Source organism: Drosophila ananassae, chromosome 3R, assembly GCF_017639315.1.
Source record: "Drosophila ananassae strain 14024-0371.13 chromosome 3R, ASM1763931v2, whole genome shotgun sequence".
In the NCBI taxonomy this organism is placed as follows: Eukaryota; Metazoa; Arthropoda; class Insecta; order Diptera; family Drosophilidae; genus Drosophila; species Drosophila ananassae.
Window position 1 is genome coordinate 26,965,806 of NC_057930.1, and position 19,281 is coordinate 26,985,086.

Here is a 19,281-nt window from a genome sequence, read left to right on the forward strand (position 1 = left end):
ATTTTCAACAGAAAATTAGCTACAAAACATGAAACTTTCCTCAAACGTCCCTTAAACCTCGAACAACCTCTTACCAACACTGGATTTCAAATTGAATTGTGGACTGGCGGGCTTTTTGAAAGTACGTATTCAAACAACCAGTATCTGTCTTTTCCTAAAAACTATATAAAATGAAACAAATCAACTCTTGGCAATACATTCAGATTTAATTTAATTTATTGTTATATACAACAAGTTAGGACTAATTCGTTTTATGCGTTCGCTTAGGCAATATTTAATCTAGTCTTAGGCTAATGGATGGAATGATCTAAGTTTACCACAAACTAAGCAACGAGCGGGAGTGTTCGTATTTTCGTATCTCTCTATCGTAATCTCGGATTTAAAAAGTATAAACTTAAGCTACGAAGCAGTGGTGGTTGGAACTCTAGGCAGGTCTGGCCAAAATACTTCTTTGCGTTGGGGTTTCGGTCAGCTCCGTAGAGATCGTAGAATGTCAAATGAGCGATTAGCACGGATCCATCACATGGCCGTCTCCAGGGGCTGACTGTGGCTTCGCCCGTTTGTCTGGAGCGGCTGCAGTCCCTCACCATCGCCGTCGAAGTCGGTCTCCAACAACGCCTCAGACTTGGAGCGATGGTACGGGTTGTTCAACGGGGACGGGGTCGTGGGCGAGGACTCCTCTGAGGCTGTTTGGTAGACGGTCTTGGGACGTGACTGATGCGCCACCTGGGGGGCAGCCGGAGCTGCCGGGGGCTGAGCCAGCGGTCTAGGTGTCCGGTAGTGGGAGGAAGGAGCCTTGCTGCTCCTCACGGCAGTGTAGTACGAGTCCGGCCGCCGCATGTCTGCCGGAGAGCCCTGCGGCTGCTGACTGGGCACGGATGGTGCCGGACGGTAGAGCGACGACTCCGTGGAGTAGTTGAACTGGTCCAGCTTTTGATCGAAGGGCAGGGATTCGCCGCTGCTCCTCTGCGGCATGAAGCTGCTGTGGGAGCTCCTCTGATACTCCGGCAGGTTCTGCTTGAGCTCGCTGAGGAAGGCCAGTCCTGGCTGACCACGCCTACCGCCGCCCTGGGCACCACCTCCGCCAAGATCCGTGCGGAGTGGCAGCGTGCTGGCGTTCCCGTAGTAGTCTGAGCCTCCCTCGTCCACCTCCTGGTCCGTGTGATGTATGATGGGCGTGTCCTCGGCCACACTGGTGCTTATGGAGTTGGCCCGCGTGCCCCCGCCATAGGTGGAGTTGTCCCTGAAGCCCTCGTTTCGGTAGCTCAGCTCGAAGGCGTCCGGCTCCAGGGCCGCCGCAGCCGCTGCAGCTCGCGCCCGGTGGCCACTGGCCTTGGAGATGGTGGCTACCTTGTGTCCCTGTTGGCCCTGTTGGGCCGGCCTCAGGGCGTTCTGGTTCACGTACTCGTTGTAGTTGGGCTTCTGCTCGTAGCCCTCGAAGCTGCCCGCCTCCGAGCTGAGGACGCTCTTGTCCATGGAATCGATGGAGCCGTTGGCCACCATCTGCTTGTAGTCCTGGGCCTTGGAGAGGGTTCCGTTGCTGGACATGTTCTGGAGGGGTTGACGAACCAAAAGTAACAACATAAAACGGAAAACAAAGGGGGAACATAAAACAAAACTGAAGGACTAAAAAGCAAAACAAAATCATACATAATTGGGTCTGCGGCGCAGAGATCCCTGGGGATCTATGCTGTTCAGGCTGCGAAGGCTCTGGCGGATGCTGTTCCGCCGCTGGAGGCGCTGGACGTGCCGGTGCTTGGACTTGGCGAACCAGCAGAAGGCCACCAGGATCAGGAGGATGATGGCCAGGACGAAGGCTGAAATAATACTGATGGCAAAGATGTCTGCCCGCCAGGAGAGGGGATCGATAATGACCTACGTGTGGAATAAGTTAGAGATTAGATTCTATATTGAATGTTCCATTATTAGATGCTCACCCTCGGATCCATCTCGCAAATGAATCCCCGCTCCTTGCCGCAGTCCTCTATTTCAATCTCTCCGAAAACAAAGCTCGTGCACCGCTCGATGTGGTTGTAGTCCTGGATCCACACCTTCTCCGGGTACTTCAAGTGCCTCATCTGGCTCTGCAGGTACCTCCACAGCGTGGTCTTGTCTGTCCGCAGGAACGGCATGGTGGAGTTCTCGGAGCGACAGAAGTCGCGGGCCTCGTGGAAGGTCATCGGAGCACCCACGTAGATGAAACAGGTGTCGTGTACGAGAGCCCAGCCGGGTGGACACTTTCCGTCCAGGATGGTTTCGTTGTTCATTTGGAAGGGCACGGCCAGGACCTCCAGCAACATAGGATCATCTGGGGGAATAGTTTTGGATCAATAACGATCAGTTTTAAAATAGAGAGCCACTTACCTGATTTATCCTTGATACGAGACTGGACTGAAATGGTGTTGTTGTAGCTCCAATAGTTGTGGCGGGCGTCGATCTTGGAGCTCCAGGTTTCAAATGTCCTGGTGGGAGATATATTGCTTTATAAAAGGTCTGTTTAAGTGGATTTGTGAGGCATTCTTACCTGTTTTCATAGTCAAAACTCAAACTACGGGAGGAAAGCATTGGGGAAGGAAGAAAGAAAGTGAAGGATTAGTTTTAGACTCCAAATGGTAGAAGTTTTGAATAAAAGGATATAGGTTTAAAATATATAAGGCTCTAATCTAAGACTTATAACTATTTACATTGAATTGTTGACTGTCAGCAGCTCGTAATCGTTCTCGTAGTTCTCGAAGATGTTGTCCACGTATTGCTGCCCCGCAGTTCCCGCCACAATGGTGGCTCTGGACATCCAATTCGTGGCAAAGTTCCTGAAAAAAGGAACATAAAAGTTAATAAAAAGTCAAGGAAGAGAACGAGTTCAGGACGCACCTGTAGAACCCGTTATGAGCCGTGGTCTGGTAGATCTGGAGCCTCACTTTCTCGAAGCCAGACACCTCCATGATCCTGCCGCCCACGTTGCTGTGCACGTAGTTGAAGCTGAAGTTGGACACCACCTGGCACAGACGGATCACGTCCTCGTAGCCGGCCATGTTCTGGGCGAAGTAGTTGCGGTAGAGCTCTACCTCCTGGTAGGGCGACGACTGACGACCCTCCACGTAGAGGGCGGGACGGTTGCGGTTCCTCATGAAGAGGTTGTGGTGTACGAAGCCCCGCAAGGAGGTGGCCGATCCTCGGGAATCAGCTCGAACGCGCAGGCCTCCTTGGTTTTCCATGAGGAGGTTGTTCTGGGGAGGCACAAGGAATGTGGGTTAAAAGGAAATTCCTAACTCAACCACAAACTCACCATAAAGTACATCGAATTCATGTTCTGCACGTCCAAATTCAGAGCCGAGGCGCAGGTGGAAAAGTTTCCGTAAAGCTGCTTGCAGTTGCGTTCGATGCGGTTCCCGATCAAGGTCAGCGTGGGCGTGACCTCTCCGGCGGAAGCGTAGCTGACCGCTCCCTTCATGGCACCCGCGATATGAGTGTCCGTAATGTTGTGAAGGGCATCGCGATCTAAAAGAGAAGTCGTTAACAGATGTGGTCTAAGGAGGATTACTGCAAAAACTACTTACATTGGCCTAATGTGGAGATGGGAACTGTTACCACCTCGGCTATAAATCCGTGGGTCTCTGGCGCCCCGCTGGCGACCAGCTGGAGGCTCATCGTCGGGCCCTTCGTCTTGAAGAACGACCGCTGGTTGTCAGTATCGGACTCGATCTTTCCCAGGTAGGTGGCAGTCACGTTGTAGATGTCGCCGTCGAAGAGCTTGATGAAGTCCGTGCGCCCGTAGAGCTTGGAGTGGTTGAACAGATTCGACTGCAGGAGCCGGAAGCCAATGGGCTTGGCCCGGAAGGCCGAGGTGAAGATCTTGACGCAGTTCACCGGGTTGTTGTCGTACTTGTAGTAGATCAGCATGCGCTCCTCGATGGTCAGCACCTTCTGGGGATCGCAGATGTCCACCAGGGAGAAGAGCTTGTACGGCAGATCCAGTTTCTTCAGGGGCGAGAAGCTGGACTCGTCGCTGTCCCGACCCTCGCCCGTCAGAGACACGATGCTGATCCCCGTGCCCAGCGTCTTGTTGATGTTCAGGTGGTTCAGGTTGAGCTTGCCGCTGGGAGCGATCAGGTTCACGCCGTGGTTGGCCGAGTTCTCGATGGTCACCGAGGTGATGGAGGGGTTCTTGTGCACCGCCTGGATGGCGGCCGACTTGTGGTTGTGCAGGATGCCGGCCTGCTCGATGCGGACGAACTCCAGCTGGCTCTCCCGGAGCGGCAGTCTGGCGTTGGATCGGGAGTTGTGCAGCCGGTGCTCGTACTGGATCTCCTCGAACTTGGAGTTGGCGAACCGGATGCCGCCCCAGTAGACCTCGTCGTCGGCCACGCCGTTGCAGGACACGAAGACGAAAACGTCGTCCCACCTGCACTCGTGCCGGTGTCCGTACAGCTGCCCGTTCAGGCGCTCGGCGCAGTCCTCCATTCGCTCCTCGTCGCCGCGGCACTCCAGGGGCTGCACCCACGACCAGATGCGCGTCAAGGAGTTTGTGTGGAACTCGATGCGCCGGTCGTGTCCGTAATAGACGTTCAGGGGGTCGTAGCCCAGCTCCCGGCACACAACCTGTGCGTTCCGCTCCGTGAACCTCCCGTCGCAAATGGGCACCCACTGCAGGGTGGTGTGGTTGAAGTACTCCAGGAAGCCCTCGTTTAGTCCGTAGAGCGCGTCCGCGTCTCCCGTGCAGTTGTTGGCCCCCGTGCAGAGTCGGATGGAGTCGAACTCCGTCAGGGGAGCACTCATGTCCTCGATTGCCCGCTTCCGCGGCTGCGCGTCTATCAAGGACTCCCGTGTGGCGTTCTTGAACGGCCTCATCACGATAGGCGACTCGCTGTAGCCTACGGCGACCAGGGTACCCAGGACGAGGATGCCCACGTTGGGCTCAAACTCCATGGTCACGCCGTGGTTGATGGTCAGAGTCTTGCCGGGCATCACAGTGATGTCGGAGGATATGTAGTAGGGGCTGTCCTGCTTACGCAGGATCAGGTCCTTGTACACTCTGCCACCTCGGTAGGTGGCCAGGTCTACCTCCTGGTCCTGGTTGAAGGGCACCACCACGGAGACACTGGCGTCGTAGCTGTCCTCGATCAGGAAGGGCTGGTAGATCACGTCCGCGTGGTCGTTCCAGTTGTCAAAGTCGAAGATCTTGGCCTCGATGAGGCCGGTGTCCCTGGTGCCCCACCAATTCTCCCTGGCCTCGAAGTAGTTGTTCAGCCTGGCCGACCTCACGCCGGCCACCAGGTTGTAGTCCATTTCGTTGTCGGCCAGGAGGTTCCGATAAAGTTTCACATTCTGGACGCCATCCAGCCGGATGACGGCGGTGGGCATTTTGTGCTGCTTCCTTATCCTGCGGGCCGCCTTCATGTAGGGAAGTCGGTAGTCCGCCGCCAGGGTCACGATGCTGTTCCCCTTGAAGCTGTTGAACTCGATGCTGGCCGGCACCTGTCCGATGATCTCGCTCAGGGAGTCTGCCTTGAAGAGCAGCACGATCTTGGCGTTGTTCGCCTCGAAGCGGTTGTTGTCGAAGCGGAGGCGCTTCTCCATTCCGTCGAGCGCCACCAGGGCTCCAGGACAGTTGTTTTCCCGGAACACGTTCGAGGTTATGTTGAACACCGTGTAGTGGCCATGTACTGAGATGCGGAAGTCGCGGTTCCTCTGCCAGGTGCTGTTGCCGAAGTAAATCGAGTGGGTGAAGTTTTCGTTGTACTGCCAGACGTATGGAAGGGACACCTGTGGAGGAATTGGAACGATGTATAATCTTGAAGAGATTGGAGCTTCTTATGCTTACCTGGAAACCTCCGTGGGAGTTTTGCTCCACTGTGGAGTCCTGGATCACGTAGTGGAACAGGTTGTTCGAGGAGCGGAGATCCTTCGACATTTGGCGGATACCGTGCCCGTTCTGGCTGATCAGCGAGCTGTTCACATGGATGGTGACCTCCGAAATGTTGCTGGAGATCACATCCCAGTAGGGCGACCTGATGAGGATGGCCTCCCGCTCGTTGAAGCTCAGCTCGGAGTTGATGAGCTTGATGGACTCGTTGGCCTTCCGCAGGTAGTACTCCCCGTTGTCGCCGATGTACCGGTTGTAGTAGATGCCAGTGATGCCCCTCAGGTTCTTCTGGATCTTGGTCGAGCGGATGGTGAGGGTGGGCACTGGTCCGCTCACGATGCGGTTTCGGATGTTCTGCACGGGGGCCGTGACCGTGCTCAACATCAGGACGGCTCCTCCGAGGGCCTGCAGCCCGCTCTCGTAGTATATGATGATGCCGTAGCTGCTGCTCGTGGCGGGGAAGACGTTCAGGTCGCGCTTCACCTGCCACAGGTCGCTGCGGATGTTCTCCGTCCTGGCGTTCAGGATGCTGATGCTCTCCGTGGAGAGGTTGTGGATGGGGTTCAGCAGCTGGATGCCGATCACGTAGCCGGCGGGGCACTGCACTATTATTTTCCTGTTGATGTTCTGCCCGAGGAGCTCCTCCGTCCGTATGTACTTGTGCTCGAAGGTGCCCAGGTCGATGTTACTGATCTCGTGGGGCAACACATACGGGTCGTAGTCGGTCTCGTAGGCGTTGAAGTCGCGGGCCATGTTGAACCAGCCGCCGATCTCCTTCTGGTCCAAAGCAGCCACCACGGCGTCGTGGGAGATGCCGCTGCCCTTGTTGTCCTTGATGATGGAGCCAGAGATGCGGAAGTCCAGCTGCTTCAGGCTGATGCCGCTGCCACGGTTGCCGGAGAACTCCGAGTTCTTAATGTTGTTCACCGACTTGCCGGCGTAGATGTCCGAGTAGACAATCCCCAGGCCGTCCTGCAGGTTGTTCACCACCCGCACGTTCTCCAGGTTGTGACGGGCATGATCCATCTGCACGGCGGGCTTGAAGGCATTCGTGGTGTAGTCGAAGAGGCCCGCCTTCTCCACGGTCACGTACTGGAGGTCCGCCCGCTCGGCCAGCATACTGAACCGCACACCAGCCCACGCCCCCTCGTAGCAACGGATGCCCACATCGTTCTCGTGGCTGCAGGTGTTCTCGAACTCATACTCTGCCCGGCACTTGGTGACGTCCCGGTCCTGCAAAGTGCACCGCACGTTGGCCAGCAGCACGTCCTCGGAGGTGCCGGCATTCGGCAGCTGGGAACGGAGGAGTCGCCAGTCCTGCGGGTTGAGCGAGTAGCCCAGCTGGTGGCACACCAAAGCGGCGTTCAGCACGTTCCACCCGTAGTCGCAGACGGTGCCCCACCGTCCCTTTACGTAGACCTGGAGCCTTCCTTCGTTCGCCCCGGTGCCGCCCACCAAGCGCACTGGCACGCTAGGAATCCCTCCATCCGAGGGCACCATCTCCGTCTCCATATCCAGAGCCTCCGTCTCGCTGTCCAGGTCCACGGTCTCGGTGTCGTTCACTATGATCGTCTCACGCTTAAGGGTGAAGAGGATGTCGTCGGGTCTTCGCCCTCGAGCCTCTAGCTTACCGGCCACCATCATGCCCACGCTGGGCTCGAACCTGAGGGTGGTTCCGGGCTGTAGGATCAGCTTGCCGCCCGGCCGGATGTTGATGTCCTTCGTGACCGTGTAGGTGCCCGCCGGAACCATGTCCTGGCCGTCGACCTCGCCGCCTATGACGTCGCTGCCCTCGTGGAAGAAGCGGGGCACCACCGTGGAGACCGTGATCATGGCGGTGGAGCCGGGGTTGGAGCTGTGCAGCAGGTAGGGAATGTAGTTGATCTTGGCCAGGTTGTAGCGGTCGTTGCGGTGGAACAGCCGAGCATAGATCTTGCTCTCGTCCGTGTGGCCGAGCCAGTTGCAAGTGGCGTTTATGATCTGGCTCTGATCGGTCAGCTGCGAGCCGATCTCGTACATGGAGTCCAGGTTGTGCAGGATGTTGCGGAAGACGTCTATGTTGCTGGAGCCCACCACCACCGGGGCGGCCACTCTGGAGCGGGGATTCAGCCGTCCAGCCCCGTCACTGCCCTCGGATCCCGCTACCAGGGGCCCGAAGGTCTCGGTGATGTTGTTTCCCCGCACGAAATTCCGAGTGAACAGGATGTACTGCACCTCGGAGCGACTGTAGGGCGACAGGCCGAGGGAGACCACGTGCACGCCGCTGTTCCGCATGAAGTAGTTGCTCTGGATTGTGAGCTTGACGGGGAAGTAGTTGAACTCCGGGTATATGTAGTCGTTGTTCACGAACAGACACCCGTAGGAGCCGAACCGGAACATGTTGTACTCGATCCTGCCCACCAGGTTCAGGGCCGGGCTGAGGAAGATGGAGTTGGCCTGCGAGTACTTGAACTGGTTGTGCCCCAGCTGGAGCTGCATGTTGGGCTGCCCGTTGGCGGTGGCCTGGTAGCAGGACTCGATGAAGACGTCGCTCTGCTGGCTGCCGTTGAAGCTGTTCCCGGTGATGTTCACCCAGATGGGCCGGCAGAAGTTCCCGTGGAAGATGCCGGTCTCCAGGTTTCCGCCGATCTGCGAGTACTCCACCACGCTGGTCTGGTTGAAGGGGATGTACTCCACCCGGTCGACATCCGTGGTGTGGTTCAGCCAGGTGGCCACACCGAATCCCTTGTTGGAGGTCACTGCCGAGCGGGATATGTTGCGATTCCCGCCGTAGTAGGTGATGTTGACTCCCGCGCCGTTGTTGAAGCTTATGTTGGAGCTGGTGATGTTGACGTCTCCCGCCCCGCTGGTCACGTGAACGCCCGCCACGTGCCCGTTCCCGGACACCGAACTGCCGTGCACGTGGATCTTCGACCGAATGTTATCGATGGCCACTCCCCGACCGCCGTTGTCCTCCACGGTGGACTGGGCCACTCGCAGATCGTAGGCCACGGAGTCGCCGGAGGTGACCCTGAAGTAGCCGTTCACCTCCTGCCGGGCGTCGGCCCGTATTCTTACGAACATCTTCTCCCGCGTCGAGGTCACGCTCTGGGGTCGCGTGAAGTTCCTCGCCTTCCACTCGAACAGCAGCCGGTCGCTCGTGGAGGCGCCATCGAAGATCTCCACCACGGCGGTCTCGTTCTGCATCAGGACAAAGTGCTCGAAGTGCAGGGTCAGCAGGTATCCGGGTCGCGTGAAGAAGTACTTGCCGCACTCCTTGGCCGATCCAGCATAGTATTTCTGGGTGAAGGACAGCGAGATGGGGTACGTCTGTCCGGACGTGGTCGGCAGCGTGCAGAAGTCGTATATGCTGGCCCGATCCTTCCGCTCTGTGCCCCGCAGGTCGTGGCCCACGTACTTGACCCCGTCGCCCGCGTTGTCCACTATGGAGCAGCCGTCGAGGTGGACCAGTCCCTGGCTGGAGTTCACAAACACGCCGATGCCGTTGCACTTCCTCACAGTCACGTTTTGCAGCTGGAATCCTGCCCATGGTCGAGTGCTGTTGAAGCCCGTGTAGGCCGAGTGGCTGATCACCACGTGCTCCATCTGGGGCGGCAGCCCCTGGACCTCCACTGCAGACTTTGCCGCGAAGCCCTCGCCGTTCCCTGCCCGGATGATGTCCACGTACTTCAGACGGGACTCGGATCGGGCGGAGTAGACAGTGTTGTCCCTGCCCAGGGCCTTCGTGGAGGGAGCGTTGTCGAAGTAGATGCCGCGCCAGTGGCCCAGGGGCTCGGAGTGCACTGGCAGACACTGGATGCCCAGGTCGTTGTGGTAGTCGCAGGCCCCGGCTCCCATCTGCCGGGATGTCCAGGCGCAGTCGCGCAGGTTGCTCTCTCCGCCCCGGCACTTGGGCTGCTCGTACAGCACTCTGGGGTAGTATCCGGGCGTTCGCTCCACCCAGTTCCAGAACCTGCCTCCCCGGAAGCCGAGCTGCCTGCAGGCCACTCCGTAGTCCGCCAGAGTCCAGCTGCGGAGGATTAAGTTCAGATTAAGTCTGTGAGGATAGTTTGGGAGATGACTTACTTCCTGGAATTGGAGCACACCGACCGCCACGCTCCCTTGTGGAAGAGCTGCAGTCTGCCCTCCACCGGCGTGGGGCCATCCACCAGTCGAATGCCCTTCTCCTGGTCGTCGGGGAGCTCCAGTTTGTAGTTGGCCGTGTTGCTCTGCGACCTGAGCACGATTCTCGCGGTGGGAGTACCCTGAAGAGAAGTAATCTCAGTAAATTATTCATGAAATAGGCCTAGAAATCTTCCCTCCTATAAGAAAAGTGTGTAGACTTTCCAAACCCCTCATTTCAAAGTGCATTTTCTTTTCTGTCTAAAATTTTCACTTTGACTCTCACGACCAGACTGCAATTATTTTCGTTTTCAATTATTTCATCTTTTCGCCTTCCATTCGACCTCGGTCTGCTCATGAAAATCGACCATAGATGTGTCCGAACACCCAGAGATATAATTCCGAGCCATTCGAGGCGCCAATTAACACCTATGCTGCGCGAAGATCATCATCTCGAGACGGAGAGTCGCCCACTCCGGCATTGAGATGCCAAACAAACCCAATTTCGTTCAATTAACGAATCGGCAATCGAGGGGCGAACTCTTAACCCTCCAAGAACCGACGCTCTAGATGACTATTTGCATATCCGAAATTAGTCGAAAAAAGTGTGAAACTGGATGGCTTAAAATGATCAAGAGCTCTTGGCTTAAGAGCGGACGAGGCAGCCAATTAAATCATTTCCCTTTCGCTCCCTGGAATTGTCAATTGCGCGACTCCGACATTCACTTACATCTAATTAACCCCTGGCGACCCCTGACCGATGATTAAATAAAGTTAAGCTTCGTGCCACAATCGCTCTTTGAAGTCTCTGCAGTAATTGGGAGGAAGTGGACTGAACTTGGCTGACCCAATTATAATACTGGCGGCGGAGGGCAGACGCCAGAGGCCCTAACCTACCACTACATATGCCCTGGATCTGGACTCGGAATTCGGAACGGGAAGAACGGGGATGTGCCCCCGCCCATATAACTACGTACGTACATCTCCCCCTTCACTCAATCGCAATCTTATCACTGCCTAAAGTCAACATTCAGAGAGTTCCAGTACGAAACTTCGGCGGGCTTATCTACCCCCGAGGTTACTCATAGTGGACCCTCGATGGCTGATAGCGTCTGATAGCAACAGGTGCCGCTTAATCATTTGCAAAACGCCTACAGGTGCCTCGGAGCTGTCTGGTATGCGCCCAGGGGTGTACCTCTTAGGGACTTGGATATATTTCTGATTCATGGATATCTAAATTAACATATTTTGATGTATTGCAATATGTTTCTCAAGTCTAGGGATTCATGGATAGATTCTTGAATATCTCAGATTGCATTTTTAATATATTCTGAGTGCGTATGATCTCAATTATAATCTCAAAGTTCTCACAATGCCTATGATATCAATTATTATCTCAAACTCCTCCGATTGCTCATCAGATTGCACCTCCCAGAACAGCCTATTTCATTACACGCCGTAATCATAATGAAATGCCAGTGATTTGGTAATTCAATACCTATTAATTCCTCCACCATGAGCTCACCCACTTCTCCCTGAGCCATTACTTTCCACTAGTCCTAGTCCTGAAAGTTTCCGTCCCGTAATGATTTCCCCAAAAATGTCATTTTCTCACTTACCACCGCCTGCAGGACGCCGTTGATTTTGAGTCCTTTGGTGGGGGCGAACTCAACCGTGACTCCCGGCTCTATGGTGAGCTTCGCACCCCGCACCACCTCCAGGTCCTCGCGGGCCAAGTACGGGCTCTCGCTGCGCCGCAGGATTCGCTCGCTCAGGATTTCGCCGCCCTGCAGTTCCGTGTACGAGGATGACGTCATTGGGGGAGCCGAAGTCGTTGGCGCCGGAGTGACGTCCCCGCCGGAATGCCGAGTCGCTGGCAGGAGCTGGGTGGCGCCGTCGAGACTGGCGAACTCGATATCATTGTCCTGCAGTAGCTCCACCTCCTCCAAGTCCGCCTGGGGCTGTCCTTGTTGCTGGCTTGGCTCCTGCGCCTGAGCCAAGTGGGTCGAGGAAACCAGCGCCAGGAGCACCCACAAACATATGCTGCCCCATTTCGGAGCCCCGCAGGGTTTGTTTTTGTTTCCCCCTGGCTGGCTCGCCGATTTGTGGCAGTTCGTTCTGTGTCGTTGCAACTTCATTTGTGCATCGTTTTCTTATCACTTTCGTTGTCGTTAAATTTGGCTTACTTTCGTTTAGATTAATTAGTTTGCTAAGTTTTTTAATTACACATTCGCCATGGCAGTGTCGTTGTTTTTAAATATCTGGGGATTAAATAAAATGGATTGTAATCACGGCACTATATCTTTGATGACATTATTTATTTATTTATTAAATTTATTCAAGATAATTAGCACTTTTGATACTTCTTTTTAGCTTTATACACTTAACTGTTAACACTTTTAAAAAATATTCAATAATCAAGTATTTTTTGGGTCAACAAATGCACTTTTTCCACCGATTTCTGCCCCCAAAACCCTCGAATCTGATGCTTTCAGATTCTGTTTCTTCTGAGATTTCCCAACCTGAACCAGAAACCTGAGAACTCGGCTGGGTTTCCTCAATTCGATGGCATTGTTAACAAATTTTCTGATAAGCCGCTAGCCGGAGAACGCCAGAGGCCCAAAAGCCAGAAACCAAAACACACACCATCGAATACCAATGCAGTTCCCAGTCGGACTTTTCGGTGCTAGCAGCGTTTCGGTGCATTCCGGCAGGCATCTTTCGTACCTTGTTCTCACCCACCCCGAGTTGAGAGAGGGAATTTGTTCTCTCAACATAGATTTCGCTCTCAAAAAACTGGACTTAGAAAATTTTCGTCTCGCTTGGGACTTAGAAAAATTTATGCGTGGGACTTTTAACCTAGAAAAAATTATTTCATGAACAATTCAACGTATATTATTTAAGTTTACCAATTTATGTTCTATAATAATTTTATTGAAGTGCAAAATTTAAACATAGCTCAATATTTAATGAAAAATATTATTCATATAAGGAATTTATTTTTTACTTTAACTGAGGGCAGCAAAAAAATAATCCCGCGTAATTAGTGTGCGATTTGTGCAGCGTTTTTATGCTAAATCAACCCAAATCGAAACGGTCACATAGGGTTGTTCATATTGAGTCGCATTGGTTTATTATTGTGAAATGGTAAGTTTACTGCTCCGTTCATTCAATTATTTATATTTTATTGTGTTGATAATAATGAATAAACGTTATTTCATTAAACAAATATTTTCAGTTCTGGCTGTACTAGAAATTTGGACGTCTCAATATCTTTATTTGTAAGAATTTTATTTGTTTTTATTATTTATTTATTTTTAGCTTTTTTTTATTTCTTTTTTTTATCTTTTCAGTTTTATGTATTAAGATTAATAAATAATAAATATAATTAATAATAAATAAATATTCGCATTTCGAATTTAGTAAAAATCAATGGGCAGGTTGGGAAAAACAAAAACAAAAACCAAAAGCAAAGCAAAAAGCAAGGGAAATTTTTTTTCAACCAGAATTTCCCTGGGTGAGATTTCACGCCGATCTCCCCTAGCCGGTAAGCTTGCGGGTAGGGGAGAACCGCCTTCTTTTTCCGATCGCCAAGCATATTGATGCTCGCTCCGCTGGGTGAGAAAAGCGGCCACGCCAATGTAAATCGGAATGATGGTTTTCCGCAGATGGGAGTGCGCCGCGCACTCCCATTTCCTACCGCGGGATGCGCGTTTGGCGAGCGCCAGGCACGACTGGGTTGAGTCACGCCCCCCGGACCCCGCCCCCATAACTCACTCGGCAACCTTTTTTCGACTCCCCAGTCGGACTTTTCGGTGCTAGCAGCGTTTCGGTGCATTCCGGCAGGCATCTTTCGTACCTTGTTCTCACCCACCCCGAGTTGAGAGAGGGAATTTGTTCTCTCAACATAGATTTTGCTCTCAAAAAACTGGACTTAGAAAATTTTCCTCTCGCTTGGGACTTAGAAAAATTTATGCGTGGGACTTTTAACTTAGAAAAAATTATTTCATGAAAAATTTAACGTATATTATTTAAGTTTACCAATTTATGTTCCATAATATTTTTATTGAAGTACAAAATTTGAACATAGCTCAATATTTAATGAAAAATATTATTTATATAAGGAATTTTTTTTTTACATTAAGTGATGGTAGCAAAAAAATAATCCCGCGTAATTAGTGTGCGTTTTGTGCAGCGTTTTTAAGCTAAATCAACCCAAATCGAAACGGTCACATAGGGTTGTTCATAGTGCGTCGCATTGGTTTATTATTGTGAAATGGTAAGTTTACTGCTCCGTTCATTCAATTATTTATATTTTATTGTGTTAATAATGATGAATAAACGTTATTTTATTAAACAAAAATTTTCAGTTCTGGCTGTACTAGAAATTTGGACGTCTCAATATTTTTATTTGTATGAATCTTAAATAATTTGTTTTTCTTTTTAATTTATTTTCAGCTTTTTGTTATTTTTTTTTTTAATCTTTTCAGTTTTATTTATTAAGATTAATAAATAATAAATATAATGAATAATAAATAAATATGACAAACAACGCACTTCGAATTTAGTAAAAATCAATGGGCATGGTTGGGAAAAACAAAAACAAAAATCAAAAGCAAAGCAAAAAGCAAGGGAAATTTTTTTTAAACAGAATTTCCCTGGGTGAGATTTCACGCCGATCTCCCCTAGCCGGTAAGCTTGCGGGTAGGGGAGAACAACCTTCTTTTTCCGATCGCCAAGCATATTGATACTCGCTCCGCTGGGTGAGAAAAGCGGCCACGCCAATGTAAATCGGAATGATGGTTTTCCGCAGATGGGAGTGCGCCGCGCACTCCTATTTCCTACCGCGGGATGCGCGTTTGGCGAGCGCCAGGCACGACTGGGTCGTATCTCTCAGATACAAAACACGTCCGTACGCAAAGAACCGTTAGTTGTTTCTGAAAAGCCGAGCGGGCTTAGTATATTGTATTACGTGCTTTTCTCGGGGAGCGAGAGAGAGACCATGGCCAGGGTGGAGAAAGAGAAGGGGCAGCGACGTGCGGACGCCAAGCAACCGACGACAACAATAACAACGAACGGACAACAAAAGAAACAGGAAAACAAACAACAACATGTAAAATATTGGGGAGTTGTTGGGGGAGCCCGACTTTTGTAAAATAACTGTAAATGTGTAGGCATTTCATTCATGCCAGTGGAGAGTGAACGGGAGAGCTAAAGAGAGCGACGCACGCACAGCAAGTTTTTGTTTTTTTGAGTTTTCTTTTCCACCTTTGGTTACGTATGCGTAATGGGAGGAAAGAAGAAAGCATTTCCACCTTCGACTTTTGAGCTTTATGGCTCCCCTACACAGGAAGAAGTTCTGGAGGATCAGGATCGACGGTTTCTAACTATCTAATATCATAAGTCTGGCGATCTTATAGATTTCTCTTAATTCTTTTGTTAGGAATATACTAGTAACTGTATAAAATGTTTCTCAGTGTAATATTCCCACTTTCTGGATAGCCAGCATTTTGTATTTATCGAATATGCAAAGCAGCTTCGAACATGAGCGGTAAAAGACGGTATGCATAGGTGGACGGGGGGGATTGGGGACTTAAAGGAGGAGGGGGTGGTGCAGCGGTGCGTGTATGGATTGTATCTCGTATCTGGCGGTCGATGGATGTGACTCAACTGCAGGCGCTGCAAGTCGTTGAACGCCAGAGTTGTCGCCGTTGCTGTTTCTGTGGGTGCCGTGACTGCATTTGAAGTGCATTCAAAGGTTTATTGTCTGCCTCTTTATGGGTTTATTAACTTAGTTTGGTCTGGTTTGAGCTTTGGCATTTTGCGATTGTGGCAGTTAAGTGATTGTGGCAGTTAAGTGATTGCGGCAGCGGGGGAGGCCCATCCGAAGTGCCACTTAAAAGGCCTACTAGCAGGCCATAAATATTGGAAGTATCTTCGGAGTCGACCTGGAACACAAATCGAATCAGAAAGAGTTCCCATAACAGAGTTCTAGTTAGATTGGGCTTTCACTCCCTATAGCCACCACGTGAAAGGGCTTTCCCGCTGCGAAGCTGCTCTGGGCCAATTTTACAGCCATTTAATTTAGTTTCCGTTCTACCGCTCCAACTATGTACCTATGAAGTTCATCAACCCGGTGAACTAAAATTGGTAGAACCACGCCAATTGTCTAAACAATTTAATGCCCGTTTGAGGTCTCATCATTGTTCAAATTGTTCATTTGTTTGGATGTAAACGTGCAGTATTCGTTAGTCATTTGCCGGCTTGGACTGCCGGGGTGACTAATCGAACCCACTACTCATCTAGAAGTATCTCCATCTCAGTCGCTGCCCCTGATGATGCTGAAAAAGTTGATTAGCTTGACCAGCAGGTTAATAATACCGTTTATGCCTCAAGATCTGGGGTATGTCACTTTGATGTCCACTGTGGAAGCCCTAGAAGAGTGTTCTGCTCGCTATCTCTGCGCCTTTATGGCCCCCACTGAGGCACTTAACCCCCGCTATCTACACCGAGTGATTGATAATGCCCCACTTCCTTTCGAGGTATGCGAAAATGTTCTTTTAATTCACTTTCCCCCTCTCTCCATTCACAATTACAACGCGTCATCGGCTGTTCCACCCGGTAATGAGTAATGCAGAGCGGAAGTCGCCGAGGAAGGAACTAGCCGGAGGAACCTGTGAGGGAGCCACCTGACTGGCCGGGCAGGGGAGCGGCAATCGAAGCAAGTGCAGCCAGCGATGCGGCTCGGTGAACGCACTGCACCGACTCAAAACTGCAGTTGCAGTTTATTGGCCACAAACCATCGCGAAAGATGGCTAAGAGCTGGCTGAGGTAGATGTTGCGCCAATTAGCCGCTGCAGCCAAGAAAGCGTGCAAACAGCTAGCAGAATTTTCGGATCCATCTTTATACATGGCTGGCATGCCAGGCCACTGGAAACAAATGTATCTTCGAAGTAGCTCGAAGGCGGGAGAGTATGTTAGATACACTCCCTGGAGTATCCTTTCTGGGCCCAAGAACCGACTCCCATTTTGGCCGTAACTTAATGCGCGTCTTGTATGTTTTCTTTGTGTACTCCGCAGTGGACTTGGTAGTATGGGTGTGTTTGGTAATACTTTTTTGGCCACCAACACAACCTCACTTTCGGGCCAAAGCTCTGGGGTTTCACTTGGCCCAAACTCCGCACTTTTCATCACTTCTGGCACTCTTTCTTTATTTTCTTGTACACATTTTAAGACATTTTCATTTAGATTTAGGCTAAGATTTATTGGCTGTTTCAGAAGCGACGCTTTTGCGTTTAAGGCGCGGTCAGCTCGATCGCACACAGAGACCCAGCACTTACACTCTCGAACCGACTGTACGTATACGTGACGACCGACTGGCCAACAACAACGAGCACCGTTGAGATCAATGTGTTTCCAGCGTTCTATTCACCGGGTTAAAGCGCACTCGTCCGCCGCCGAACACCTTCTGAGCCGACTGGCTGTATTTCTTGTTTGGAACCGAGTGGAGACCCAATACCAGCCATGCCAGAGCCACAGTCAGAGCGGCGATGAGCACATCGAGTGGCTGGGAGAGGCGCCTCTACCGATGAGGTGGCTGAGCGGTGATATTCAGCGGGCCAGCCCAGAGCTTTCGGACGCTGAGCGACGCCAGTTACCACTTTGCCCTCTCCGGTTACCTTGGCCGAAATGTTAAAAGTGGCAACCGCAGAGCTTCTCGCACGGCGGCAACAGCGATGCAACAGTTCTGGACCTGTTGCTGTTGCTGCCACAAAACTGGCTAGCATTTTCAACCTCTTGCTGTTAGTTGGTGGTGGCTTCAAGCCTCTGTTCCGACCAAATAACAGGGGGCACTAACTATATTATCTTAATCCGGATTAATTCAGATCGGTCTGGAACTGAAAAGAAGAATTTTTGCAGACTAAGTAACAGACTATAAAGATACAGGTACAAAAATATCTGAATATATAAAATTGCTTAAGTGCTTTAAAGTGATTTGATAACCATTCGAAGGTCAAGGATTCGAGGATCCGCTCCAGGCAACTTTTCTGGCCAGACTCCTTTGAAAAAAAAGGAATGTATGTATGGGGAGGACCTATATGGCCCTCAGCGATGTCTATATCTTTGCCAATTTTCATCCGATCGTTAAACGGAATACCTTCAACGATTTCTAGATCGATTCCCCATCAATCTGCATCAAAACCCTGAAGGCAAAATATTGTTAGAATTTTTGTCCATTTTCCTAGGGGGACTCCTTCGAAATGTTTGGGGAGGACCACTTTGGCTCCCAGCGATGTCTATATCTTTGCCAATTTTCATGCGATCGTTAAACGGAATACCTTAAGAGATTTCTAGATCGATTCCCCATCAATCTGCATAAAAATCCTGAAGGCAAAAAATTGTTCGAATTTTTGTCCATTTTCCTGCGGAGACTCCTTCGAAATGTATGGGGAGGACCCACATGGCTCCCAGCGATGTCTATATCTTTGCCAATTTTCATGCGATCGTTAAACGGAATACCTTAAGAGATTTCTAGATCGATTCCCCATCAATCTGCATAAAAATCCTGAAGGCAAAAAATTGTTCGAATTTTTGTCCATTTTCCTGCGGAGACTCCTTCGAAATGTATGGGGAGGACCCACATGGCTCCCAGCGATGTCTATATCTTTGCCAATTTTCATCCGATCGTTAAACGGAATAACTTAAACGATTTTTAGATCGATTCCCCATCAATCTGCATAAAAATCCTGAAGGCAAAATATTTTTAGAATTTTTGTCCATTTTCCTGGGGAGACTCCTTCGAAATGTATGGGGGGGACCTATATGGCTCCCAGCGATGTCTATATCTTTGCCAATTTTCATCCGATCGTTAAACGGAGTACCTTAAACGATTTCTAGAGCAATGCCCCATCAATCTCTATCAAAATCCTGAAGGCGAAATATTTTTAGAATTTTTGTCCATTTTCCTGGGGAGATTCCTTCGAAATGTTTGGGGAGGACCCCTTTGGCTCCCAGCGATGTCTATATCTTTGACAATTTTCATCCGATCGTTAAACGGAATACCTTAAACGATTTCTAGATAGATTCTCCATCAATCTGCATCAAAACCCTGAAGGGAAAATATTTTTAGAATTTTTGTCCATTTTGCTGGGGAGATTCCTTCGAAATGTTTGGGGAGGACCTAATGGCCCCCAGCAATGTCCATATCTTTGCCAATTTTCATCCGATCGTTAAACGGAATACCTAAAACGAATTCTAGATAGATTCCAAATCAATCTGCATCAAAACCCTGAAGTCAAAATATTTTTAGAATTTTT

The 19,281-nt window shown here is 50.8% G+C and overlaps 1 protein-coding gene across 1 annotated transcript; it reads right to left on the reverse strand.

The window, feature by feature from the left end:
* Window positions 1-198: 198 nt before the first annotated feature.
* LOC6497850 (protein bark beetle) lies at window positions 199-17,473 on the reverse strand. Its single transcript, XM_001961532.4, has 13 exons — window positions 17,305-17,473; window positions 11,584-12,225; window positions 9,929-10,107; window positions 5,822-9,872; window positions 3,558-5,763; window positions 3,287-3,498; window positions 2,872-3,227; window positions 2,685-2,810; window positions 2,525-2,548; window positions 2,365-2,462; window positions 1,938-2,308; window positions 1,651-1,875; window positions 199-1,551 (listed from the first exon to the last, which is right to left on the reverse strand). Exons 2-13 carry the CDS (start codon window positions 12,100-12,102, stop codon window positions 520-522), a joined length of 9,399 nt encoding a protein of 3,132 aa, XP_001961568.2. The 5' UTR covers window positions 12,103-12,225; window positions 17,305-17,473; the 3' UTR covers window positions 199-519.
* Between the last annotated feature and the right edge of the window lie 1,808 nt (window positions 17,474-19,281).

Bases quoted from the DNA above. Each gene is read 5' to 3' on its own strand.
- LOC6497850 (XM_001961532.4), bottom strand. From the start codon at position 12,102: ATGAAGTTGCAACGACACAGAACGAACTGCCACAAATCGGCGAGCCAG. The intron at 3,499-3,557 runs GTAAGTAGTTTT...CTTCTCTTTTAG, and splicing joins CATCTCCACATTAGGCCAAT to ATCGCGATGCCCTTCACAAC. The intron at 2,811-2,871 runs GTGCGTCCTGAA...TCCTTTTTTCAG, and splicing joins GCTCATAACGGGTTCTACAG to GAACTTTGCCACGAATTGGA.